A 24706-nucleotide genomic window follows, 5' to 3' on the forward strand; every position below is an offset into this window, starting at 1 on the left:
CATTTCTTTCTGCCCCTTAAAAGGGACTTTTCCAAAGTCTGCACTCTGGATGAAAAGGGCAAGGATTGGGAAATGGAGCAGGAAGCCCTCAATCTTTCCATCTTCATCGTGTCTGATGAATTCCTGTCTTTTGAACCCAGCAGTCGATTGGTAGATGCAGCTGACAATGTTTATATTGTCTGCAAATGTTTAGAACCCGCTTTCCACTCTGCAGTGCAGGACCTCCAAGGCAGCTAAGAAATCCCAAAGGCAGCAATAAGGAACAAGGCGGCCCAAAGAGATGCCGTCAAAACAACCTCAGCGAGGCAAATACTTAGCCAGCCGAGCAAAAGTGGAGACAAAGCCTGAGGCCTGCCTAAGACTGGGCCAACCCCGAGAAGGCCACGCTTGCAGTTCTATGGGGCATCGGTGGCTGAGCAGGGCTTTCTCCAGGGACTCAGCTGACCTGTGATCATGCCGTAAAATATCTTGACCAAAGGCCAGCCAGTCTTTCCAAACAAGAAACAATCCGTTGGTAACACAGGGGAAAGAGACCCTCCATGAAATCGGCAACAATTTCCCAGGCGGTTTTCCTGGAGAAAAGTTTGAGTTGCCACCAGCAGCCAGGCCAGGCCTGCTTGGCTGAGGAGCTGACCGTGGGACTTCCAAGGCAGCAGATCTTTGACAGAAGGAGGTCTATTTTCTCCCTGCTTCCTTCAGGAATTAATTTTCTCTTGAAAAGAAGAGATATTGATCATTATTCGGTGCATAAAACAATACCAAGGAGCTGGGCTTCATTGCTAAAAGTTCCCTTGATTCACTACAAAAAGTATGCCCTTTAATACAGCTTGATGTAAGAATTAAAACAAAACCCCAAATATAGTGATGCTTTCCTAAGTGATGGGTCTGCCTGGAAGGTCCCCCTCCTCTAGCCAAGTTGGGGGGAGGGTTTTCTCATCCAACCAGAGCAATTATTCCAGCCATCCTGTTCATCAAAGCATCATCCTGATCTCTCTGCCAGATCCCCCCCACCCCTTTTTTTCCCTATCCCAGGCTTTGCTTAAAATGTGGCCGTGGGGGGATGTCTGGCCGAGTCCTGCATCCCTGCAGAGGCCATCATCTCTTTCGGGCAGAGCCACACGTGGTCCTGTGTGGTACCAGCATTGTGTTGATGTCTCTTATTATGTGGTTCCAAAGGGCCCCGAGGGAGTGCCCAGCCTCTGTCCAACCCAGAGGGAGACACGGTGCCAATTCGGGGCTTCATGGGCAACAGAGTGGCATTTGGGTAACCCACGTTCTCTCCCCCAGGTGCCCTTTGAGCCAAAATGGCACAGAAGAGCCAACTCAGCGACGATGAGAAATTCCTCTTTGTGGATAAGAACATCCTCAGCACCACAGTGGCCCAGGCCGACTGGTCGGCCAAGAAGCTGGTCTGGGTCCCTTCGGAGAAGCATGGCTTCGAAGCCGCAAGCATCAAGGAGGAGAAGGGGGACGAGGTGCTGGCCGAGCTGGCCGAGAACGGGAAGAAAGTGACATTCAGCAAGGATGACATCCAGAAGATGAACCCGCCCAAGTTCTCCAAGGTGGAGGACATGGCCGAGCTCACCTGCCTCAACGAAGCCTCCGTCCTGCACAACCTCCGGGAGAGATACTTCTCGGGCCTCATTTACGTAAGTCTCTTGGCCCGGGGAAGCAGGGAGGTGGCCCCTGGGCTGCTTGCTGCCGATTGCCAGCCCAGCCTTCCCCAGCCCCGTGTCCTCCAGGTGGGCAATGGCTGCACAGCCAAAGGGAGGGGAGACGCACAGCCAAAGGGAGCACAGCCAAAGGGAGGGGAGACGCACCCGGGGACAACTGACCGCAGCATCTGGGCTGGGAGGGATGGAGGGTTTCCTTTATTTTGGTTGCTATAATGCACGAGGAAAGAAAGGGAAAGGAAGATGGCTGGTAAAAGAGGAAGACTAGAAAGCTGAGAAGAAAGTCCCAAGCAAAACCACACACACACACACACACACACACATGCCTGCTGCTCTTTCCATCTGGCTGCTTGTCAGGATGATCTGCAGAATAATTCTGCAGGAACTTGGCAGGATCAGTTTCCCCCCTCTTTTTCCTGGGGGTTTCCTGGGAACTCAGGGGTCTCCTTCCTGTCCTCTTGGAGGGTTTCTCTTTTAGAGGGTCCTCTTTCTGGGAAAGAGAAGCAGCTTCTTCTGCCATCCCCCCTCCCGGCCAGATGAGGTGGTCCACCCTGGTGGTGGTCATCCCTTTTCCAAACTGAATTTGCACCAAGGCGGAAGATGAGATGGACACGACTGAGACGTCTCTTGGTTAACAATTTACTTGCCCAGACTTCCATGCCCAGACTAATCTTCACGTGCCGGGAGGGGCCGGGGGGGGGGGCTCAGAAAGTGCCATTTTCCTTTCGAGGGGGCTGGAGGGTTTGTGGCTGAAGGCTGGGGAGAAGAGAGGTGGTACGGGCCGGAATGGGTGTCTGAGTCCTGCGCATGAGGGGAAAGGTTTATGCCCTTGTAAATCTGTGAGCCGCAAACACAGATCCACAAGTGGGACATCATAAAGCTCCTTCCCCCCGTTTATGGGCCTTTGGCAGGCCTTGAGAAGAAGGGAGTTTCTTCCCAGTCGTAATGAGGATGGGCGAGGCTGCCAGGCGTCCCCTGGCAGAGTCTCTGAAGACAGCCATGAGTGAGAGGCTCAATCCAGGGTGGTGTTGGCAGAGGCAGACTCAGGGAGCCACAATGGCAAAGAGATGCTGAGAGAAACACGGAGGAGAAAGCCCCCCCTTCCCCCCTTCCCCACTGCAAGTCCTCAGGGCTTCCCCTTCATCCGCGGCCCCAAATACGGAGGCTCTCTTTCCCGTCTCTCTCAGTTGGAAAGCTTCCCGTCAGTCCCCCCAGATGCCCAGCGAGCCCCCCCACCATGCAGCCCCCCCTTCCCGTCCTGCAAAGCCCTGGATCAGCCCCCGCAAGAGGTCTATTGCCAGAGCAGCCGGGACCCTGGCTTCCCTGGTCGGCTCAGAGCCATCCTGGACTCTGCTTGGTCTGAAGTCTTTGGGACATTTCCTAATATGGTCAAGAAGAGGAAATCCAGGCCACAGATTTTGCCTCAAAGCCTGGCTGGATCTGAAGGGCAGCCTGCGGGCATCGCTGCCATTGCGGGCTTGGAAGCTTTAATAACAGATTTTTTGTGTGTGGGGGAGGAACAGGCAGCAGAAAACACCCCTAGGGATGCTGCATTGGTTTGCCTTGGCCCCAAATCTTGATCAGGAGCATGGGGGGGAGAGGAGAACGGACCCCACCCTTCAAAATGGGGTGTTATTGTGCAAAGTGCTGGGCTGATCCAGAGTCCCTTCCCATACAGAAGTGACTTTAAACCTGAGGCATTCCCCTCCTTCTCCCATGAGATCAGTGAATAGGAGGGGTCCGGGGTGAGGGGGCTGCAGAGAAGAGCCCAAAACCTGAGCAGGATGGGGAGGATGTTTCTAGCTATGGCTATCCTGGCTGTGATGGAGCTTCCCTGTTCAGAAGCAGTCCATCCCTGGATGCCGGACCCTGGGGAGGAGAGCTCCCCTTGACCTGTCGGCTTCCTGCCCCTCCCCCCTGCAAACAATGGGCCTCCTCCAGAAGCTTCAGAGATGTGGGGCTCCCAGGTGAGGAGGCTGACCACTCCGGGGGGGGGGGGTCTTCCCTTGCAGACCTACTCAGGGCTTTTCTGCGTGGTGGTCAACCCTTACAAGCAGCTGCCCATCTACTCGGAGAAGATCGTGGACATGTACAAGGGGAAGAAGCGCCACGAGATGCCGCCCCACATCTATGCCATTGCCGACACTGCCTACCGGAGCATGTTGCAGGGTAAGATGGCAAGCCCTTCCAATGGGTACCTGAGGGCGGTTTCTGCCCCCCGGGGGCTCCATCTGGCTGGTTGGCTCCTCCATCACTGAGCAGGGGTGCCAGGGCATTCCTCCCGGTCTTTTGGCATCGGTGTTTGCCATCCTCCACCAGCTTGTGCCTCGAAAAGGAAAAGCTCTCCTTCCACCCGCCATGCCGGGGCACGTGGCCAGAGAGAATCCCAGGGCACAGTTGGGCAGGCAGGGGCATGGGGAAGGAGGGGCAGGCAGGCAGGAAGGAAGAAGCTGCCACTGCGGCACCTAGTTGGCAGCCAGGAATCTGCCAGGGAGATGGAATTTCTTCTCCTGGAACCGTTGCCCAAATCAGAGAGTCCGCTGGTGGCCCGAGCAGCTCACTTAGGCAGCCGGGTTCCTGCAGTGGAGCCCTAAATCAGCCCCCACCCTTTGCAAAAAGGCTTCTGGTTGGCTGGACAGGAGTTGGACTCATGCGCAGCTTTGTGGTGCAGAGAGCATGCGGGCATCCCACAGTGGCTTGTGGTCTCTGTTCTCTCCGTTGGGCAGCCATTCTGAGCCTGGAGCCTGGGCAGAAGCGATAGCTGGCACCTGTGGTTTCCCTTTCCTGCCGCTCCTTCCGACCCACGCGGCTCCCTGTCGGGCGTCGTCTCTGGCAACCCCAGATCAGGAGATGTCGGAGCACCTTTGCTGGCTCACCCATGGAGTAATCTACTGTTTAAATCCATGGAGATGAGGCTGGCCGGGCAGGGGGGAGGACGGGCAGGGGGGAGGAGAGCAGCCTGGGTCTGCAGGGGAAGCTCCTGTGGGAGAAGCCAGGGGTGCCAGGGCCAAATCCTCTCAGTTACTGGGTCCTTCTTTTGAGTCCGACCTCGGAAGGCCTCCGCCGTCGATGGTTTCGCCCACAGTCTGAACTGTTTGGGTGGCATGTAGAGGGCTGCTGCCGCCAGGCCTCCCCTTAGAGGGGGAGCACGCGAAGAAGCCTCTGCTCTTGGGAGGGGGGCATGTGCTGGGGCTCCGTGGCTGCTGTTGGCGTGGCAAGGGAGCAAAGGAGACATCTGGAGGGTTCCTACCAGGCACCATTGCCCTGTTGGTGCTCGTGAGAATCTGCTTGGAATCTGCTTGTAGCACCATCATCAGAGCCAAAGGCTCTTCAGCCTGAACTCCCTGCCTCCCTGCCGGCACAGATGCCAAAAGGACAGAAGGGCTAACGTATAATTTAAGATAGTTTACAAGCCAATGTTTGCATCCCTCAAGCGTGTCCAGAAAGTGTCTTCCTGCTGATTTACTAGTAAACAATGCTGCTTGGTTCCTGCCGCATTTGTGGGTTCTCCAACTTCACTTACGGGCTTCCATAAATGTTTATCTTTGGAAATAACATGGAGAGGGAGCAAGGAAGAAGAGGGCTGTGTGGAGAGCTGGGGGTTTATGTCAGCCTCTGGCAGGCTAGGAGGGGCCTTGAGGAAGCTGGCTAAAGCTTGGGGGGGTCCAGGAGCCAAGGCAAAGGAAGGCGGTCAGTTGTCCATTGCAGCTATGAGTGGCCGCCTCTCCAGCCTTTCTGCAGACGCAGCTCCCTCCCTCCCTCGGCTCCCCTCTGGACACACCTGGGGACACGGGGGGCCCTGGCACCCGAGCCGAGGAAGCTGCTGCCAGCGTCTGGGTCTCTTCTTTCTCCTTTTATGGCCTGGCTGCTCTTTGCAGGAAACCCACAAGTCTAGCAGTGCTGAAGCGAACAAGCCGCTCTCTGGGGTGGGAGCAGAGGCTGCCAGGGAGGGGTCCCGTTCTCCCGGGGGAAGAGGAGCTGGCAGGGGCCTCCATCCCACAGGCACAGTGCTCAGCCTCTTATTGCAGGGGGCCCAGGAGGGAGGGGATGCTAAAGTAGGAACCCCCAAACCCCAACGGCTTCCAGCCTTCAGCGAAGGGAGACAGACGGTCCGGAAATAAAACTAAAAACATGTTTCTTATAGTCACAGACCAGGGATGTGAGCAACGTGCTAAAATTGACAACCTTGGAAATTAAAAATGGAGCCCTCCGTCCTTTCTGAGGCTGGGAGGGATTGGGGGAAGGCTGGTGCAGAAAAAGAGGGAATTCCCCTAAAAGTTGCATGTGAAAAACTGGAGCTGCCGAAGTGCCTCCCTCCCCCTGCACCAGCCGGTGCTTCTTTCCTGGTGGCAGCTCAGTTGGAAGTCCTGGGGTGCCTGGCGTTTGGCTGGCATTCGCCTCCCCCTCGGGTGCCCTGGAACTCCAGGGAGGCGGCTGAGGGTAGGATGCAGAGAGAGACTCCCCACCCCAGACGCCTTCCTGCTCTGCCTTTGCCAGCTACCTCCCGTTCTACCTCGACTCTGGCGTGGAGGTGTGGGGGGGGGGTCTCTGGCTTTCCCCCTGTGGGTTTTGGAGCCCCTGAAGCTCTGCCTGAAATCCACCCCAGTGGGCCAAAGTGGACAGCTGGATCTCATCCATAAACAGAACTGTTTGCGCCTCTCATCCCATTTCCTCAATTCTTTCACTCTGGACACAAAAGCAGGAGATTGGCCTCCCCGCCAGCAGGGATGGGCCGTGGGGGAAAGGGGCCCCAGCCTGGTCTCTCTGTGCCTAACGGGAAGCGTCCGCCCTCTGCTTGGCACGCGGAGCGTCCCAGTTCTTCCCAGCACTCCCAGTTTCCAAAAGGAGCAGGCACTTGATGGCAGAAGACCAGGATGACTCTACCTGGTAGCCCATCTCCGGGGGTCTCTGGACCTCCCCATGAAAGGGCTCTGGGGCCGGGATCTCATGACTTTTTTTTCTGTCCACAGATCGAGAGGATCAATCCATCCTTTGCACGTAAGTAGAGCCAGGAGAATTGGCCCGCTCCCTTGTCGGTTCCAGTTCCCTCCCAGCTCCATTTCTGGTGGCCTTTTAAGGGCTTCTAAGCACGTCCTGGGCATCCGGCTGATGAGTTGGAGGGTGCCCAGCTGGCAGGGGGGATGGAGGGTGTGCAGGGGGGGGGGGAAGCCCAAGATAGCTTTAGATCTGCTTTAGATTCCATCCTAGCAGCTCTCCTGCTGTGGAGAACATCTGGGCACTTTCCAGGTGGCTTCCTCATCTCTCGCCTGGCCCGGCCAAGCCCAGCCCCTCCCAACCCCTCCCCCTAGATTGAAAGGCCTTAGGAGAAGCAGCCCCTTGGCTTGGGGAACATCTGTGCTGTGCTAAGACAACAGCTGGAAAGAGGCAGAGACCCTTTGGGGGGAAATCTGGTACAGCAGTTCCTGCCCAGGTGGTGGTGGTGATGAAGGAAGCTCCCAGGAGACTGTAGGGACGGGGTGTGATGGGGCTTGTAGTCCAGCACATCCAGGAGAAGCATGCTTGGAAAGGTGGTGGCTGGTTCTTGTCTCTGGGGAAAGAAATGCAGCAGAAGGAGGGAGGGGCAGAAAGCAGGGCGTTCAAAGGATTCGGGGGCAGGAGGTATGAAAGCCCAAAGGCGGTTCTTCTTTTCCCAACAGTGCGTGAGGGGGGGGATTTGGAGGAAAGCTTTTTCCATCAGTGCCCTCTTTGTTCTGGAACTCTTCCTGGAGGACTTCATTTCCATCAATACATGGTCATCTTTGGGGCTTCTCATCGGCCTCCTGCAGCCAGAGGACCCCCCCCGCCCCCTCAGACGCAGGGTCAGCTCCACCCAGAGCCCAGGAGAAGCATCGGCCCTCCAGCCTTGGCAGGGAAGGGAAGCTCCCCCTATCCTTTAAAGGGCCGAGAAAGACTGGCTGGCACAGAGGGAGAGCTCATCAACCCAGCCTCAGGACCGGAGATGGGCTCCCTCTGGCCAGGAGGGTCCTATAAGCTTCCTGCAAAGCTCAGGATGTGCCAAGGCAGCTGGCCTGAGGGCTAAGGGGCAGGGGTTGCAGAGCCCCCTCCCTGAAGCTGGTCTGCAACCCTGGGTGACCCTGAGCAGAGCAGAGTTCCTCAGAATCTCCTCCTCCACAGCCTGGGCATCTTCGGCCACCCTGGGGTGATCGGAGGGGGTCATCTCGCAGAACAAGGAGTCCCGCAGGAAGCAGCTGCCTGGCCTTTTAAGGCTCGCCTCCTCCCAGGCCTCTACTGCTTCACCCCCATCCATCATTGGGGAGAAAGGCACCTCCAAATTAGGAAGAAGAATCAGCCAGGCGGCCGGCTGCGGGTGGGAGCTCCAGAGCCTCTCCTGGCCGCCCCTCCCTTGCTTAGCAGGGAACGGCTGGATCCCTCCACCCAGGAGCACCTCTGGCCCTTCCTTGATCTGAGCCCCTGGGGCTTCCTCGGCTAAATGTTTCCCCTTGCCAAGTCACTAAAAAGGTGGCAAAGCCTCACCCGAGACGGATGCCCTCCAGATCCAGAATGGCTCTAGACGATGCCGTGGAAGGAAGAGGAGAGTCCGGAGCCACTTTGGCTTCCTCTGCATTACTGTCCACTGTGCCAGGCACCCCGACATACGTGGGCAGCCAGACAAGGGCAGAGCTGCCCAGCTTCAGTCCTTCTGCCACCATCCTAGTCCACACGCAGCATAAGGAGGGGCTGGGCAGGAGCGTCTGGGGTGGCACCTCCATGCAGGGAGAGATTTCCTCCTTACCGGGCAGCGGCTGTCAGGCTGCCAACCACCCAAAAGTGCCCACCAGCCCCTCCAGGGAGGGCCGGGCAAAGCTCCTCGTAGAGGCAAGGAGGGAATGCGCGGAGGGGGCAGCTGAGCGTGCCAGCAGGGAGCGTAGGAGTGCCAGGCCACAGAGCCTGCAGGGCTGGAGGTCGGCTTCAGTGGGAGACCAGAGGCTCCCAGGGAGATTCCCAAGTGGCTGGAAGAGCTTAAAGGAGCTGTGTTTCTGCTGCAGCTTAAGGGTCCATTCCATTCCATTCCCATTTATTAGACTTGTATGCCGCCCTATTCCCCGGAGGGACTCAGGGCAGCGAACAGACATATGGGAAAGGGGACAGTACAAAAAATGAACGAAACAAGACAGGATACAGAGACAAATTAAAACTACACAACAGTCAACAATTCGAGTGGGGCTGGGAACTCATCAGTCCCTGGAGCTTCCTTGCTCTTCCCTCCTTTCGGGCATTGGCTACGCAGGAGCCCCCACTACTACTCCATGAAGGGTGTGTGTGTGTGTGTGTGTGTGTGTGTGTGTGTGTGTTCACAGTCTTTTTCCTCCTCCTTCCCCTAGGGGAGAATCGGGCGCAGGCAAGACAGAAAACACCAAGAAAGTGATTCAGTATTTGGCCGTGGTTGCCTCCTCGCATAAGGGTAAAAAAGACACCAGCATCACGGTGAGCAGCCCCTGACCCCCCTCCCGTTCAGTCGGGGGGGCAGCAGTGGGTGAGGGGGGGCTTCTTCCTCTAGGGCCACAAGCCCCCCCCTTTTCAGACCAAGTTTCAGCAGCAGCAGGAAGAAGAAGAAGATGGCAACGTGGGGAGAGTCTTTCTTTTCCTGACTTGTAGATGACACCACTGGCTTCCCCAGCCTGACTCCTCTGGGCGATTTGGACTCCACTGAGACCAATCTGGCCCATCCACAGGCAGGCAGGCAGGCAGGCGGGAGTGATGGGAGTTGTAGTCCTTGACTTCTGGAGGCTGCCAGTGGGGCAAGGCACGTCGGAGGGTGCCTGCTTAACCAAAGGTGCCCATTGCCAGGCTGAGAGGGCACATTTTGGGAGGGAGCACAGATTCCAGAGGTGAAAGAGAATCCCACCCCGTGGGTCCTCTGGTGGCGATGCTCCCTGCGGAGATGCCTTGCACAGCTGGAGACAGAGGTGCCCAAGGCGAAGAATGGCGGAAGGCTTTGTAAAGAGACTGACGCTTCTTTTATGCCCTGTTCTTTGACTGCAGCAAGGCCCCAGTTTTGCTTACGTGAGTAACCTGGTTCAGTGTGTGTGTCAAGGCACAGCCTGTAGACCTGCATGGTGTTCTTGCACTCCCTCCCCAAAGAGGTCTCGGGGGGCCTGGAGGTGCCCCGCCCAGAGCGCCCCATGGCTAACCCCTTGGTTGCCCAGCCGGATCTTGCCCACGCAGGCCGCTCCTTCCCCCAGCTGCTCCCGGGCGAGCAGGATGGCGGCCTCTCCAGCACCAGGGCTCCTCCTGGAAGAGCATCCTCTGAGTTGCACAACGGAGTGCTTCGTTTTTGGCCTTGAGAGGGGGGGCAAAGGGCAGCTCCAGTGGGCCAGCCCAGAGCAGGGGGGTGGGTGGGTTGGGGGGCTTATGGAAGCCGGTCTTACACCCCGGATGATCACCGTGTGCCAGTAGAGTGACTGATCTGTTCTTCTTGGCTTGCTGTGTGCCTCTTCCCCCTCCCTTGCCTGCCACTCTGCCCTTGGGGTGGGGGGTGGGGGGCGTTCCTGAGTCTTCTGCATGCAGAGCAACTGGCTGAGCCTGCCGGCCTTTCTGCTGGGCAGAGGTTGGAGGGTCTGCAATTGGGGGGATATGGAGGGGCTGCTGGTGGGGAGAAGCTGGGATGGGGAACGGAGCTAAGGGGAGGATCTGCCCAGCCGAAGAACCCTTTGATATCAGTGGAGGCTTCTGCCCCCCCTCCATTGTGGAGCAGAGACCCTCCCTATCCTTCCATATCTGCTTCTTTGCCATAAATAAAGGGGTGTAGAAGCCAATCAGGTTTTCCATGGCAATGATTTCTTCAGATCCATCAGCCTCTGTCTTTGCTTTGAGACGGGGGTGGGACAGCCCCCTCCTCCTCCCAGCTTCCCCTGTGACGAGAGGTTAAGGGAAAGAGGCCGCTCTTTCGCATGGCTTGTTCATTGGTGTGTTACCTGCCTGGATGTTCCTTTTTCCGCATGCAAAAGTCGCCTTGTTTTTAAATATAAACCATGCATTGTCCCAGCCAGTATTTAACCCAATTAATAGGCGCCATTAATGGTGTCATCTGCTTCGGGCTGCGTCAGAAGGAAGGTTGTGTGCAACCATTCCTTCCGCCCCCCCGCCCCCCCCTTGCCTAATTTCTCTTGTCGTTTCCTTGGCAAATGAACGCTTTGCCGGCAATTGCAAAAAAATTTCTTTGATTTGCTTTGGCCTAATAAATAAGCTGAAAAAGAGATACGGGTCACAACCGATTGCCTCCGTGGCTGAAGACCGTCCAGAATGCGGCAATCGGCTGCCTTGAGCAGCTTCACGAAACAAAATAGGGGCCGAGTCCCACAAAGTCCGGAGCCAGAGGCCAAAATCAGCCCCAGGGAATCTCCCTGTAGGTAAAATGCGTCCAAGTTGTGGGCGCTTCCCTGCGGCAAGTGCAGCTGGAGAACGACGCGCCTCTCTCTGCATTCGATCCACACGAGATGGTTTCTCTGAGGGCAACTTGAATTACAGCCCCCCCCCCTTTCCCATTCGCCCCCCCCCCTCCTGCCCAGCCAGGGACTGACAGCCAAATGCTTGGATCAATTTTAGGGCGAGTTGGAAAAGCAGCTTCTCCAGGCCAATCCCATCCTGGAAGCTTTTGGAAACGCCAAAACTGTGAAGAATGATAACTCCTCCCGATTCGTAAGTGAACGACCTCTTGAATGGGGAAAGGCGGGGGGGGGGGGGAGGGAATGGTGGTGGTGGTGGTGGGGGGGGGGATGAACCAAATAAGTACAGGAAAAACTGGCAAGTGGAGAATAGGACTCCTTCACCCCTGGAAGGAGAAAGGGAAGGAAAGGATTATACTTAAATGGAGAGAGAGGATGTCAAAACTCTCCGAAGCCCCCGAAGCCCACCCAACCACGCTGCCTCCTTTCTCCAACAGGGCAAATTTATCCGCATCAACTTTGACGTGACGGGGTACATCGTGGGAGCAAATATTGAAACCTGTATCCTTTTTTCATAATTCCCCCTTTTGCTTCAGGCAACTGCCTTGTTCCACCTAACTGTGGCTAAGTTAGCATTTCTTTTAAACCATGGTTTGCTTGCTGAACCTTCCCGGACAGATTTGCTGGAAAAATCTCGCGCTATTCGGCAGGCCCGAGAGGAAAGGACCTTTCATATCTTTTACTATTTACTTGCCGGAGCCAACGAACAAATGAAGAGTAAGTGGCCTCCTTGGCCGATTTCAGGGGAGGCGCCTGAGAGAGCGGTGGGGGGGGGCACTTCAGAGCGGCTGCAGTGTCTGGCGGGTGTGGGGGACGGACAGGTTCTCCCTTCCCCAAAGGATGCTGGCATTGAAGTCATGAGGACATTTCTGCTCTCCGAGGCCAGTGGAAGCCTTGTGCCCAAAGCCGGAAGCCCTGCCATGGGCTCCCCACTGAAGGAGACTCCCTGGGGGAGGGGAGGAGAGTGGGACTTCCCCTTCAGCCCCTTGGTTAGGAGCAGGGCTGCCCAAGTGGACCTTTCAGGACCAGGGCGGAAGGAAGCGACGTGGCCAAGAGGCCCCAGGAGTTGGGAGCCAGAGGAAGGTCCCGGGGGGCTCCTGCCCCGGCTGAGGTTCTGCTCTCTTGCCTTGCAGTGGACCTCCTGCTGGAAGGGTTCAACAACTACACCTTCCTCTCCAACGGCTACGTGCCCATCCCTTCTCAGCAGGACAGCGAAATGTTCGAGGAGACCCTGGAAGCCATGACTATTATGGGATTCACGGAAGAAGAACAAGTTGGTAAGAGGAGCAGAGAGGACTTTGCTGGGATTCTGGCTCTGGATGTTTAGAATGCAGCGGCCTCCCTCGGGCTCCGGGGCTGAGCTGTGAGGCTGCTGAAGGGTCTCCTCCAATTGGCACACGGGGGACCTGCCTGACCCTGACCCTCTCGGAGCTCAGCAAAGCCTCTGGTGGGATAGTTACGGGGAAGGAAGCCCCCGGGACCGAGAGGGAGAATCCACTCGCCTCCCCAGAGGCCTCCTTTGAAATCCTCTCCTTCCTAACCTCACAGCCATGCTGAAAGTGGTCTCATCGGTTCTCCAGCTGGGCAACATTGTCTTCAAGAAGGAGAGAAACACCGATCAGGCATCCATGCCGGACAACACAGGTAAGTGCCCAGCGGTGGCGGAAGAGTCTCACCTCCTGAGGGTGAGTGGAGTCCCCGAGGAGCCCGGTCGGCCACAGGGGCAGCGGGGAGATGTGATCACCCGGATGGTCTTCATGGTGGCGTCTCTTGTTTCCAGCTGCCCAAAAGGTTTGCCACCTCACGGGCATCAACGTGACCGACTTCACACGGTGCATCCTCACCCCGCGGATCAAGGTTGGCCGAGACGTCGTTCAGAAGGCCCAGACCAAGGAACAGGTGAGGAGGCCGGCCCAGATCCCTGGCATTGAGTCTTGACGCTTGACCGGCCTGAAGCCCCCCAGCAGCTCAGCCCGGCTCCCCCCTTGCCTCCTTAGGCGGACTTTGCCATAGAGGCCTTGGCCAAAGCCACCTACGAGCGCCTCTTCCGCTGGATCCTCACCCGGGTCAACAAAGCCCTGGACAAGACCAAAAGGCAAGGCGCCTCCTTCTTGGGCATCCTGGACATTGCCGGCTTTGAGATTTTCGAGGTAGGTTTCCTGGGGAGGCTCCGGGGGGGCTTCTGTGCCAGCCCCTCCTCGCAGGGAAGCCTGACCGTCCCCAACTGCCCTTCCAGATCAACTCCTTCGAGCAGCTTTGCATCAACTACACCAACGAGAAGCTCCAGCAGCTCTTCAACCACACCATGTTCATCCTGGAGCAGGAGGAGTACCAGCGCGAGGGCATCGAGTGGAACTTCATTGACTTCGGGCTGGACCTGCAGCCTTGCATTGAGCTGATCGAGAGGCCGGTGAGGAGGCCGGGGGGGGGGTGGGGGGCTTTGCTGCTTTGCTGCCCTCCAGCTCCCACCTTCAAGAACAGGGGAAAGCGGGCAGGGAGAAGGGGGCGTTCTGGGCAGCGCTGGATTTGGGAGTTAGGGTTTCCTGCCTGAGCAAGGGGCTTGACTAGAAGACCTCCAAGGTCCTTTTCAGCTCCTTTAGTCTGCTCTTCCCCAGGACGCAGTGGGTCTGCAGAAAGCCTGAATGCTCCCGTCCTTCGTTTCAGATAGAAGGGGTCAACTTGGTTAACTGTTGAAGTCAATGTTGCCCTTCATTCCTCAGAGTAGCCCCGTCTCCACTCAGGCCTCTCCTGCTGAGTAAAGGAGCCGAGCGGAGGCTGCTCCTCTCTCTGCCGATGAGTTGGCCAAAGGCTGCTCCCCCACCAGTCCACAGAGCTTGAGGTGGTGCCGCAGCTGCTCCTCCACCAGCAGCCTCGCCCTAACCCCCCCCCTCCTTGCTGCTCCAGAATAACCCCCCTGGCGTCCTGGCCTTGCTGGACGAGGAATGCTGGTTCCCAAAGGCCACCGACACCTCCTTTGTGGAGAAGCTGTGCACCGAGCAAGGAAACCACCCCAAGTTCCTGAGGCAGAAGCAGCTGAAGGACAAAACCGAGTTCTGCATCGTCCACTATGCCGGAAAGGTACCAAACGGGCCGAGGTTTCTCTTCCTGGTGCCCAGGGACGCTCTCCCTGCCTTCTTGAGGAGGGCAGCCTGGCCGGCCTCCCCACCACCTCAGCTACTCCCAGGGGGGCCCTCTGACCCCTGTGGCTCTCGTGCTTTTCCTCCAGGTGTCCTACAACGCCAGCGCCTGGCTGACCAAAAACATGGACCCTCTGAATGACAACGTGACAGCCCTCCTCAATCAGTCTTCGGAGAAGTTTGTGGCAGATCTCTGGAAAGAGGGTAGGGAACAAAAGTCTGGGTTGCGGGGAGGGGACGAGGGGAGCTGTAGTCCAGCTTTTAGAGCCAGATCAGAGGCTCTTCAAGCTGCTTGTGGGGGGGAGCTCCCTGGAAGTGGGGGGGAAGCGCAGTGGTTGAGCCTGGCTGGGTGAAGGCGGCCCCCGTCGGACCTTCCAGCCCCCTTCTCTTGCAGTGGACCGCATTGTGGGCCTGGACCAGATGGCCAAGATGACCGAGAGCTCCCTGCCCAGCGCTTCCAAGACCAAGAAGGGCATGTTCCGGACGGTGGGGCAGCTCTACAAGGAGCAGCTGACCAAGCTCATGACCACCCTGAGGAACACCAACCCCAACTTCGTCCGCTGCATCATCCCAAACCACGAGAAAAGGGTCCGTGCCCAGCGGGGGCCCCACCTGGCAGAGGCCGGGCAGCCCTTCCCTACCTCCATGCCAGACACCCCAACTCCCATCATACCCAGCCAGCCACGGGAGTTTGGGTTCAGTGCATCTGCAGGGTAGAGATCGGGGAGGGCCAGCACAGCTCTACCCGGGGATTCCCCGCTTAAAGGGGTCCCAGGTGCCGCCCTGGGTCTCTTTTGGGGAGGAAGCCTTTCATTCCAGGCTCTGGAGGGTTTTCCCTGCGGGTGTCCCAGCCCACCTTAGGACACCAGGAACCTCTCTCCCTCCTTCCTCCTCCTTCCTCCTCCTCCCCCCACTCCTTCCTTTCTTCCAGGCAGGGAAGCTGGACGCCCACCTGGTGCTGGAGCAGCTGAGGTGCAACGGGGTCTTGGAGGGGATCCGCATTTGCCGCCAGGGCTTCCCAAATAGGATTGTCTTCCAGGAATTCCGGCAGCGGTAAGGGGGGCTTCTGCGAGAGGCAGGCTGGGGGTCCTGGAGCCCTTCTGGCCGTAACACAAGGCGAACCCAATGCATTTGAGGTCTGGGGTTAGGGCTGTCTGGGGAGGGTCCTGTGGTTGGGGAGGGGGACCTTTCTCCAGGACGGGAGCAGGAAATGGAACAGGTCAAGGGTCCAAGCTGAAGGCTGACGGGAACAGAGTGACGGAGCTTCCCCCCCTCCACAGGTACGAAATCCTGGCTCCTAACTCCATCCCCAAGGGCTTCATGGATGGGAAGCAGGCCTGCATCCTGATGGTGAGCATCTTCCCCCAGGCTGCCTCCCCTCCGCCTCCTCTTAGCTTTGGCCCCCTGCCTTAAGCACAGTTGGGAATTCATTGAGACCTGCAGGAATTGAAGTTCAAACGTGAACTGGAGAAAAAAATATATACTTTCCCTCCCTCCCTTTCTCCCTCCTTTCCCAATGAGGCTTTTGTGCCCTGAGGAATGGCTGCTTGGCCTCAGAAGCCCAAACTCCACCCGTTGGGCTTCTGCTGATCAAGTGGCGCCGGCCCTGCTGGGAAGAAATGGGGGGAAGCCACGAAGTCCCTCATTGCGCCTCCCCCTCCTCCGACAGATCAAAGCCCTGGAATTGGATCCCAACCTCTACAGGATTGGCCAGAGCAAGATCTTCTTCCGCACAGGCGTCCTGGCTCACCTGGAGGAGGAGCGGGACCTCCGGATCACAGACATCATCATCTCCTTCCAGGCCCAATGCCGGGGCTACCTGGCCAGAAAGTAAGGGGAGCAGGGCAGCCCGTGGTCTCCCTCCTGCGCGCCCAGCGGTGCTTCCAGGGCTCAAATGCCCAGGGGCTCCTCAGGGGCCCAAAGGGTGGGAGAGGAGGCAGCTGAGGGAGGGACGTTGACGGAGGGATGAGTTGGCCTATGACGCCCCCCCCCCCCCTACTGGCTCATGGCAGACCTCTGGGGGTGCAAAAGGTTCCATGCTCCACTCCCGCAGGGCTTTTGCCAAGAGGCAGCAGCAGCTGACCGCCATGAAGGTCATCCAGAGGAACTGTGCTGCTTACCTGAAGCTGAGGAACTGGCAGTGGTGGAGACTCTTCACCAAAGTAAGCAGCTGGTCCTTGGAGAGGCCCACCCACCCCTCAGACCCCCGGAAAGGCCAGCCTCGCTTCTGCTGGGCCAGGCAGGCTGAACCCCAGAGTGGTTGGGAAGGAGTCGCCCCATAAACCCTTGCTCCGCAGGTGAAGCCGCTGCTGCAGGTCACCCGGCAGGAGGAGGAGATGCAGGCCAAGGACGAGGAGCTGAAGATGGTGACGGAGAGGCAGCTGAAGACCCAGGCGGAGCTGAAGGAGCTGGCGCTCAAGCACAGCCAGGTGTGAGCCCACCTGCTCCTCCTGAGTCCCCGCAGGGAAGGGCTGGCCCACAGCACACCTGAGGGTGGGCACCTGCTCTCGAGCTGTGTTGCCCTGTGGAGGGCTTTGCTCAGGGTGCCCGGCCGACCCTGGGATGCCCGGAGAAGGAGCCACTGGCCAACCGGCCCTCTTGCCTTCTCAACCTACTGTAGACGTTAGAACAGTGTTTCTCAACCTTGGCAACTTGAAGGTGTCCGGACTTCAACTCCCAGAATTCCCCAGCCAGCGAATGCTGGCTGGGGCATTCTGGGAGTTGAAGTCCGGACATCTTCAAGTTGCCAAGGTTGAGAAACACTGCGTTAGAAACATCTGGAAGCCGAAAGGTGGGGCGCTGTGGGAGGTGCAGGCGTGGCTTTCTCAGCCCACCAGAGCCCACCAGGGGCGGTTAGCCAAGCCTTCGGTGCCCCAGGCAGGGCGTCCCCCCCCCCTCCTGCAGCTGAACGCCCTCCTCTCCCTCCGGAACAGCTGAGCGAAGAGAAGAACCTGCTTCAGGAGCAGCTGCAGGCCGAGACCGAGCTCTATGCGGAGGCCGAGGAGATGCGGATCCGCCTGGCTGCCAAGAAGCAGGAGCTGGAGGAGATCCTGCACGAGATGGAGGCCCGGATCGAGGAGGAAGAGGAGCGTGGACAGCAGCTGCAGACCGAGAAGAAGAAGCTGCAGCAGCAGATGCTGGTACCCGGGCGGGGTTGGCAGCCGGAGGGCAGCCCCAGTCGGGCCCTTTGCCTTGAGCCTCGCCCGCTGCCTCTTCCAGGAGTTTCAGAGCAAAATGGCTTTCCTGGGCTCAGAGGCTCCGGCCCCATCGGAGGGCTGGGAGGGGAACCAGGGAAAAGCCACTCCGAGCCATGCTGGCACGGTTTCTCCTAAGATTCACCTCCGTGAGGACTAGCGGCTTGTAGGGAGTGCCTAAATTCTGCCTGCTGTGTGCAAGGCCGAGTCGGAGAGGCCGGAGACGGCTCAGCTGGGAGCTTCCAGGGCTTCCCAAGGAAGAAGCCAAAGGAGGCTTTAGGGGCAGGAGCTGTGAGTGGCCACTGGGCCCGTCCCCACCTCACTCCTTCTCCCCATTCTTGTGACCCCAAAGGACCTGGAGGACCAGCTGGAGGAGGAAGAAGCTGCGAGGCAGAAGCTGCAGCTGGAGAAGGTCACTGCGGAAGGGAAAATCAAGAAGATGGAGGACGACATCTCGGTCTTGGAAGACCATAACAGCAAGCTCTCCAAGGTCGGTCCCCTTTCCCCCTCCCCTTGGGCTCCGGGGCCAGGGAAACGAGGAGAGGGACCCCTCCCTGCCCCCTCCCGTGCAGGCCGGCCCAGGGGGCAGCTGGGGGGGCCAGCCAGTTCTGCAGTGAGGCTATTTTGCCTCCGATGGGTCGGTCACCCAGGACGCATCTGGGAGACAGGCAAAACCTCTCGGTCCTGGCTGGGGGAGCCATTTCAGCGGTTGCCCAGGCCCCGTGGGCACCCCTGCCCGAGTGCCTCTTGCTCCAGGCTTCAGGGAAGGTGTCTTTCCGCCTCTTTCCCCCCCCAGGAAAGGAAGCTCCTGGAGGAAAGAGTCAGCGATTTGACGACAAACCTGGCTGAGGAGGAGGAAAAAGCCAAGAACTTGACCAAGCTGAAGAACAAGCACGAGTCCATGATTTCGGAACTGGAAGTCCGGCTGAAGAAGGAAGAGAAATGCCGGCAAGAACTGGAGAAAATGAAGAGGAAGCTGGAGGGGGACTCGAGCGACTTCCACGAGCAGATCGCTGACCTCCAGGCCCAGATTGCTGAGCTGAAGATGCAGCTGGCCAAGAAGGAGGAGGAGCTGCAAGCAGCCTTGGCCAGGTGGGGCTCTCTCTCCTCCCCCACCCCGGGTCAGCTCTCCTGGATGGCCGGGAGCCTCGGGACGGTGAAGGGGCCAGGTGGCCTCCAGGGGACTGGAGTGCAGAGGACGCCCTTGGCTGCTGGTCTTCCAGGGCCGTGGCGTTCCAGAGGCACGTCCACCTGGCCAGCTGCCCCCTCCGGCCCTTCTGCACGTGGGGATCCCTCAATGCCCCCCAGACAAGACCAGCATTTCCGCATCAACCCGGCTGGCCTTGTGGGTTGAATCTCCTCTCTGCTCCCGTCACCCAGGCTGGAAGATGAGATCAGCCAGAAGAACAATGCGCTGAAAAAGATCCGGGAGCTGGAAGCCCACATCTCGGACCTGCAGGAGGACCTGGACTCTGAACGGGCCGCACGCAACAAGGCCGAGAAGCAGAAGCGGGACCTGGGCGAGGAGCTGGAGGCCCTCAAGACGGAGCTGGAAGACACCTTGGACAGCACGGCCACCCAGCAGGAGCTCAGGTGGAGCGGGGGAGCCCAGGGAGGGGCCGGGCGGGAAGGGGGGGGCGGTCAGGGGAGGACGGAGGGGCTTCATGCTCCTTTGTGCTGGGGCTCAGGGCGAAGAGGGAGCAGGAGGTGACGGTCCTGAAGCGAGCGCTGGAGGAGGAGACGCGAGCCCACGAGGCCCAGGTGCAGGAGATGCGCCAGAGGCACACGCAGGCCGTGGAGGAGCTGGCTGAGCAGCTGGAGCAGTTCAAGCGGGTAACCCCGGACGGGCGGAAGCGGGAGGGGGCCCCCGCCACAGAGACCCTGCCCGGCCGTCCCCCTGCCCGGCTGAGCCTCTCCGATGCTTCCAGGCCAAGGCCAACCTGGACAAGACCAAGCAGACGCTGGAGAAGGGCAACGCGGACCTGAGCAACGAGATCCGGTCGCTCAACCAGGCCAAGCAGGAGGTGGAGAACAAGAAGAAGAAGCTGGAGGGGCAGGTCCAGGAGCTGCAGGCCAGGTTTGCCGATGGGGAGAGAGTCCGGACGGAGCTCAACGAGAAAGTCCACAAGCTGCAGGTAACTCCGGAGTGGGGGGGGTGGGGGGATGACGAAAACAGCCAGCCGGGGAAGGGCCCGGACTCCCGACCGGCTGCTGAGCCTTCCTTGTCCATGGCGGGTGGGAGGCAGAGCCGGGGTTCCATGGTGCTCTGCCTTCCGTGGGGTCAGCTCGGAAGGGAGTCCCCTTCAGCCCAGATCCCACCAACCTCCTGGCTCCCCTTTCCTGTCGGGGCTGCTTCCCCAGCGCAGGTGGGGCTGGTGGCTGCAGGAGAGGGGCTGAGTGGCAGAGAGGCCTCCGCTGCTGAGGAAGGGGGCCCTCCTCCCTCCCCAACCACCAGCCCGGATCCGCCTGATGCTCTTCTTCTTCCGAGTGGCCATTTCCTAGAAAGGCAGGCGATCCGTGCTGGAAATCGAGTGCAAGGCAGATCAACGCTCCTGATGCCGCTTCCGTTTCTAGGCAGAGGCGGAAAGCATGGCGGCCCTCCTGAACGAAGCCGAGGGCAAGAGCATCAAGCTGACCAAAGACGTGGTGACTCTCAGCTCCCAGCTGCAGGACACGCAGGTGGGTGCTTCGGGGGGGCCCCGATCTGGGGAAGGCTGAGGTGGGTCTTTGGGAAGGGGCTCACCCAGGGCCGTCCCGCCATCCAGGAGCTGCTGCAGGAGGAAACGCGGCAGAAGCTCAACCTCTCCACCAAGCTTCGGCAAATGGAGGACGAGAAGAACGGCCTGCAGGAGCAGCTGGAGGAAGAGCTGGAAGCCAAGCAGAACCTGGAGAGGCAGGTGGCAACCTTAAACGTGCAGGTAGGAGCAGTTGTGATCCTCGCACAGTTCTTGTAAGGCTGGTTGGGGTTTATGGCTGTTTCAGACCCACCGCAAGTGGTCATTCAGCCCAACAACTGCAACATTAGGAGCGGTGGGTGAAGTCTTCCCTGGGTCCCGCTATCTGGCTGTCCATTGGGGACATTCAAATGCCTGTCAGTGTTCCAAAACATGGGGCCATCCCTTTGGTTGCAATTGGCCTGAGAGAAGATGCAAAACGGGGGGTGGGCCCACGCTGCCCAGGAATGAGAGACCCTCCCCTGCTGGCCTTTAAAGATGGGGGCTGCCCGGTTGAACAGACTCGAGGAGTCCTCCTGCCTCTGTCTCCGGATGCCCCCTGCAGCTCTCGGACTCCAAGAGGAAGACGCAGGAGTATCTTGGCACCATCGAAGCCATGGAGGAAGGCAAGAAGAGGCTCCAGAAGGAGGTCGAGGGCCTCACCCAGCAGTTTGAGGAAAAAGCGGCTTCATACGACAAACTGGAAAAAACCAAGAACCGGCTGCAGCAGGAGCTGGACGACCTCGTGGTTGACCTGGACAACCAACGTCAGATGGTTTCCAACCTGGAGAAGAAGCAGAAGAAATTTGACCAGGTGAGAGTGATCGAACACCTTCCCCCCCAAGCTCTGTTCTAGGGCAACTGGACATTCCACGGATGCAATTGTTGACCTGTGGTCCACTACATGAACACATATGTTGCATTCGTACAAAGGTTTTCGTAAATTAGCATGTCCCATCAAAGCAGTTTTAGTAATGTTAATGTTCCACCCAGTCACCTGAATTGTGTAGGCAGGTAAGAGGAATTCCAGGGGGGGGGGCTGCTCCTTAAGCTTCCTTCCTTCCTTCGTAGATGCTTGCGGAGGAGAAGAACATCTCTTCCAAATATGCTGAGGAACGAGACCGAGCAGAAGCCGAGGCCAGAGAGAAGGAGACCAAAGCACTCTCACTGGCCCGAGCTCTGGAGGAGGCCCTGGAGGCCAAGGACGAGCTGGAGAGGACCAACAAATTGCTGAGAGCAGAGATGGAAGACCTCGTGAGCTCCAAGGACGATGTTGGCAAAAACGTAAGTCTCTTCTTCCTCCTTCCTCCTTCCTCCTTCTTCCTTCTTCCTCCTTCCTCCTTCCTCCTTCTTTCTTCTTCTTCTTCTTCTTCTTCTTCTTCTTCTTCCTCCTCTTCTCCTCCTCCTCCTCCTCCTCCTCCTCCTCCACCTCCTCCTCCACCTCCTCCTCTTCCCTCCTCTTCCCTCCTCCTCCTCCTCCTCCCTCCTTCCTCACGCTCTTGTCTCCGAAGGTCCATGACCTGGAGAAGTCCAAGCGGGCCCTGGAGCAGCAGATGGAAGAAATGAAAACCCAGCTGGAGGAGCTGGAGGATGAGCTGCAGGCCACTGAGGATGCCAAGCTCAGGCTGGAGGTCAACATGCAGGCGCTGAAGGGGCAGTTCGAGAGGGACTTGCAAGCCCGGGACGAGCAGAACGAAGAGAAGCGCCGGCAGCTGCAGAAGCAGGTAGAGGAGGCCCCGTTTCCTGTGGTGGGCATCCCGCCCATCCCAGCGGAAGGGAAGGGACCTCTTCCTGAGTGGGCGCGGGAGGCTTTGGGTGCAGCTGCAGACTCCACGCTGCATGGCCTCACCCCTGCCGGCTTCCCCTCCCTCTTCACCAGCTGCACGAGCTGGAGGTAGAACTGGAGGACGAGCGCAAGCAGCGGGGCCTGGCAGCGGCCGCCAAGAAGAAGCTGGAGGTGGACCTCAAAGACCTGGAAGGGCAGGTGGACTCCGCCATCAAGGGCCGCGAGGAGGCCATCAAGCAGCTGCGGAAACTGCAGGTCGGGAGGCCCATCCGCCTTCTGGAGCAGCCCCCCGCTTCTCCAGGGGGGGGCTCCAGACGCACTGTGGGGACAACCCCCGTGCTCCCCCTGCCCCCACCGGTCCCGGAAGATGGGGCTGTCTGGGGGAGGAGGGGGTTTGCCTCCTGTCAGGGAGGGGGCAGGGGGAAGGCCTGAGCTAAGGAGTGACCCCCTGACTCTGCCCCCAGGCCCAGATGAAGGACTTCCAGCGGGAGCTGGACGATGCCCGGGCCGCCCGGGAAGAGGTCTTTGCCACGGCTCGGGAGAATGAGAAGAAGGCGAAGAACCTGGAGGCAGAGCTGATGCAGCTGCAAGAGGTCAGCTGGTGGGACGTTTGAGTGTGTGAGAGAGAGGAAGGGAGAGAAGGAGAGAGGGAGAGAGAGGGAGGGAGAGAGAGAGGAGGAACAGTGAAGGGCTGAAGGGAGAAGACCTAGCTCTGCCATCAGTCATGGAAGTCACTCCGGCCACCCTCTGCACAGAGTGGTTCTGGGGCAGAAGGTTGGGGGGGGGGAGATGCAGAGCCCCCCCCCAACCCCAGGGGAAAAACAGGAGTGAAATCTGGCCAAACAGCCATTTAAAGCACCTCCCTTGCCCAAGTGGGGAATCCCATCAAATTGAGCCCCCTCGGGGCGAGTTAAATGGCAGCCCTGATCCCCAGAGGGGGGTCTTGGGGAGTCCAACCTGTCTGTAGGGAGAGGTGCTCAGGGAGCCTCTTCCTTGGCAGGACTTGGCTGCCGCTGAGCGGGCACGGAAGCAGGCGGAGCAGGAGAAGGAGGACCTGGCGGAAGAGCTGGCCAGCTCCGTCTCCGGCAGGTAAGGACCCGAGGTGGCTGGCCTTGCAACCTCGGATGAGCTGCCCAGCACTGGGCCTGGGAGCTGGAGGGGGCGGGGGGTGGATCTCAGCTGCTGGCCCCTTGCAATGTCCCCAACCGCCCCCCCCCCCCCAGGGCCAGCCTGCAGGACGAGAAGCGCCGCTTGGAGGCCCGGATCTCCCAGATGGAGGAGGAGCTGGAGGAGGAGCAGGGCAACATGGAGGCCATGAGCGACCGCTTCCGCAAGGCCGTGCAACAGGTAGGCTCCCTCCCTGGGGGGCTGGGGGGGGCTTGGAAAAAGAAGCAGGGCTTGCAAATCCCTTGGCTTCCCCCCTTCCAGTCGGAGCAGCTGAGCAACGAGCTGGCCACGGAGCGGGCCGCGGCGCAGAAGAACGAGAGCGCCCGCCAGCAGCTGGAGCGGCAGAACAAGGAGCTGCGGTCGAAGCTGCAGGAGATGGAGGGAGCCGTCAAGTCCAAGTTCAAGGCCACCATTGCGGCCCTGGAGGCCAAAATCAGCCAGCTGGAAGAGCAAGTGGAGCAGGAGTCCAGGTGGGACCCCAAAGGGGGCAGTGGGGGGGGGCTGCGTTGTGTGGGGTGTTTGTAGTCTGGGTGTCCAGGTGTGCATCCAGCTGTTTGGCACCAAACCTCCCGGCTGGTCTTGGGAACCTTCCGAGGGGAACCTTGAGGTGCCATCACTGAATCGCTCAGCCAGACCTGAAAAGTGCCCCCCTTTCAACACTGCCCTCCGTTCTGGGCAAAGAGGGACCCTTTCTCTGGAAATCCACGCAGCCTCCTTGGAAACCATTCGAGCAAAGCGCATCCCTTTTCCTTCCTTCGGCCTGGATGCCACCCGGTCTCCTTCCGTGAAAGGAACAGGCCGGCTGCTCATTTGAAGGCGGAGGATTGTCCTGTTTTTGCATTGCTCTTCAGCTCTGGAGAGCTTCATGTGGACTAGCCCCTTTGAGCCCCCTTTTGCCTTCCTCCAGGGAAAAGCAGGTGGTGGCCAAGGCCCTGCGCCAGAAGGACAAGAAGCTGAAGGAGAGCCTCCTGCAGGCCGAGGACGAGAGGAAGCAGGCCGAGCAGTACAAGGACCAGGTGGGTGCCAGCTGTGCCAGGCCGCAGGCATTCGTGGCCAGGTGGGGAGCGCTGTGGCAGAGCTGAATGGGACCTCCACTCCCATCATCCCCTTCCGGAAACACTGGGGCGGCTCGAAGTCCCCCTGGACCGGCTCTGGAGCCCCTGCCGGCCTCTTCCTCTTCCCCCCTCCCCAGGCAGACAAGGGCAGTGCCCGGGTGAAGCAGCTGAAGCGGCAGCTGGAGGAGGCGGAGGAGGAGTCCCAGCGCATCAATGCCAGCCGCCGGAAGCTGCAGCGGGAGCTGGACGAGGCCACGGAGAGCAACGAGGCCATGGGGCGGGAGATGGTGGCCCTGAAGAGCAAGCTCAGGTGAGGCCCCTCCTGCCCAGCCCCTTCACCCCCTTCCACCCACGGTGGGAGCCAAGGGGTTGCCCGGCTCCCTTCGACCCGCTTCCTCTTGGCGGCTGAGTTGGTTGGGCAGGACTGAGCAGGAGCTGAGAATAGGAAGCCAGCCCTTCTCCTCCGGGGGCCCCCCAACCAGGCCCCCTTCTGCCAGCAAAGGTGCCTCCGGC

General features: G+C 59.2%; 1 protein-coding gene across 2 annotated transcripts in view; it reads left to right on the forward strand.

The window, feature by feature from the left end:
* MYH11 (myosin heavy chain 11) overlaps nt 1-24706 on the forward strand; it is a 28912-nt gene that overhangs the window by 1925 nt on the left and 2281 nt on the right. For both annotated transcript variants that reach the window (XM_032230527.1, XM_032230526.1), the window contains exons 2-39: nt 1288-1649; nt 3686-3842; nt 6644-6671; nt 9017-9119; nt 11241-11333; nt 11578-11641; nt 11759-11857; nt 12274-12417; nt 12689-12784; nt 12921-13039; nt 13138-13290; nt 13377-13550; nt 14045-14218; nt 14367-14481; nt 14672-14865; nt 15209-15330; nt 15558-15627; nt 15947-16107; nt 16331-16439; nt 16575-16706; nt 17211-17417; nt 17824-17961; nt 18268-18563; nt 18852-19064; nt 19160-19304; nt 19400-19606; nt 20046-20150; nt 20237-20389; nt 20751-20999; nt 21257-21469; nt 21697-21909; nt 22065-22226; nt 22436-22564; nt 22972-23060; nt 23195-23318; nt 23400-23608; nt 24046-24154; nt 24331-24503. In XM_032230527.1, coding sequence (XP_032086418.1) covers nt 1305-1649; nt 3686-3842; nt 6644-6671; nt 9017-9119; nt 11241-11333; nt 11578-11641; nt 11759-11857; nt 12274-12417; nt 12689-12784; nt 12921-13039; nt 13138-13290; nt 13377-13550; nt 14045-14218; nt 14367-14481; nt 14672-14865; nt 15209-15330; nt 15558-15627; nt 15947-16107; nt 16331-16439; nt 16575-16706; nt 17211-17417; nt 17824-17961; nt 18268-18563; nt 18852-19064; nt 19160-19304; nt 19400-19606; nt 20046-20150; nt 20237-20389; nt 20751-20999; nt 21257-21469; nt 21697-21909; nt 22065-22226; nt 22436-22564; nt 22972-23060; nt 23195-23318; nt 23400-23608; nt 24046-24154; nt 24331-24503 — 5786 coding nt within the window. In that variant the 5' untranslated portion in view covers nt 1288-1304. The remainder of the gene's footprint in view (nt 1-1287; nt 1650-3685; nt 3843-6643; nt 6672-9016; nt 9120-11240; nt 11334-11577; nt 11642-11758; nt 11858-12273; nt 12418-12688; nt 12785-12920; nt 13040-13137; nt 13291-13376; nt 13551-14044; nt 14219-14366; nt 14482-14671; nt 14866-15208; nt 15331-15557; nt 15628-15946; nt 16108-16330; nt 16440-16574; nt 16707-17210; nt 17418-17823; nt 17962-18267; nt 18564-18851; nt 19065-19159; nt 19305-19399; nt 19607-20045; nt 20151-20236; nt 20390-20750; nt 21000-21256; nt 21470-21696; nt 21910-22064; nt 22227-22435; nt 22565-22971; nt 23061-23194; nt 23319-23399; nt 23609-24045; nt 24155-24330; nt 24504-24706) is intronic.

This window comes from Thamnophis elegans, chromosome 14, assembly GCF_009769535.1.
Source record: "Thamnophis elegans isolate rThaEle1 chromosome 14, rThaEle1.pri, whole genome shotgun sequence".
Classification (NCBI taxonomy): Eukaryota; Metazoa; Chordata; class Lepidosauria; order Squamata; family Colubridae; genus Thamnophis; species Thamnophis elegans.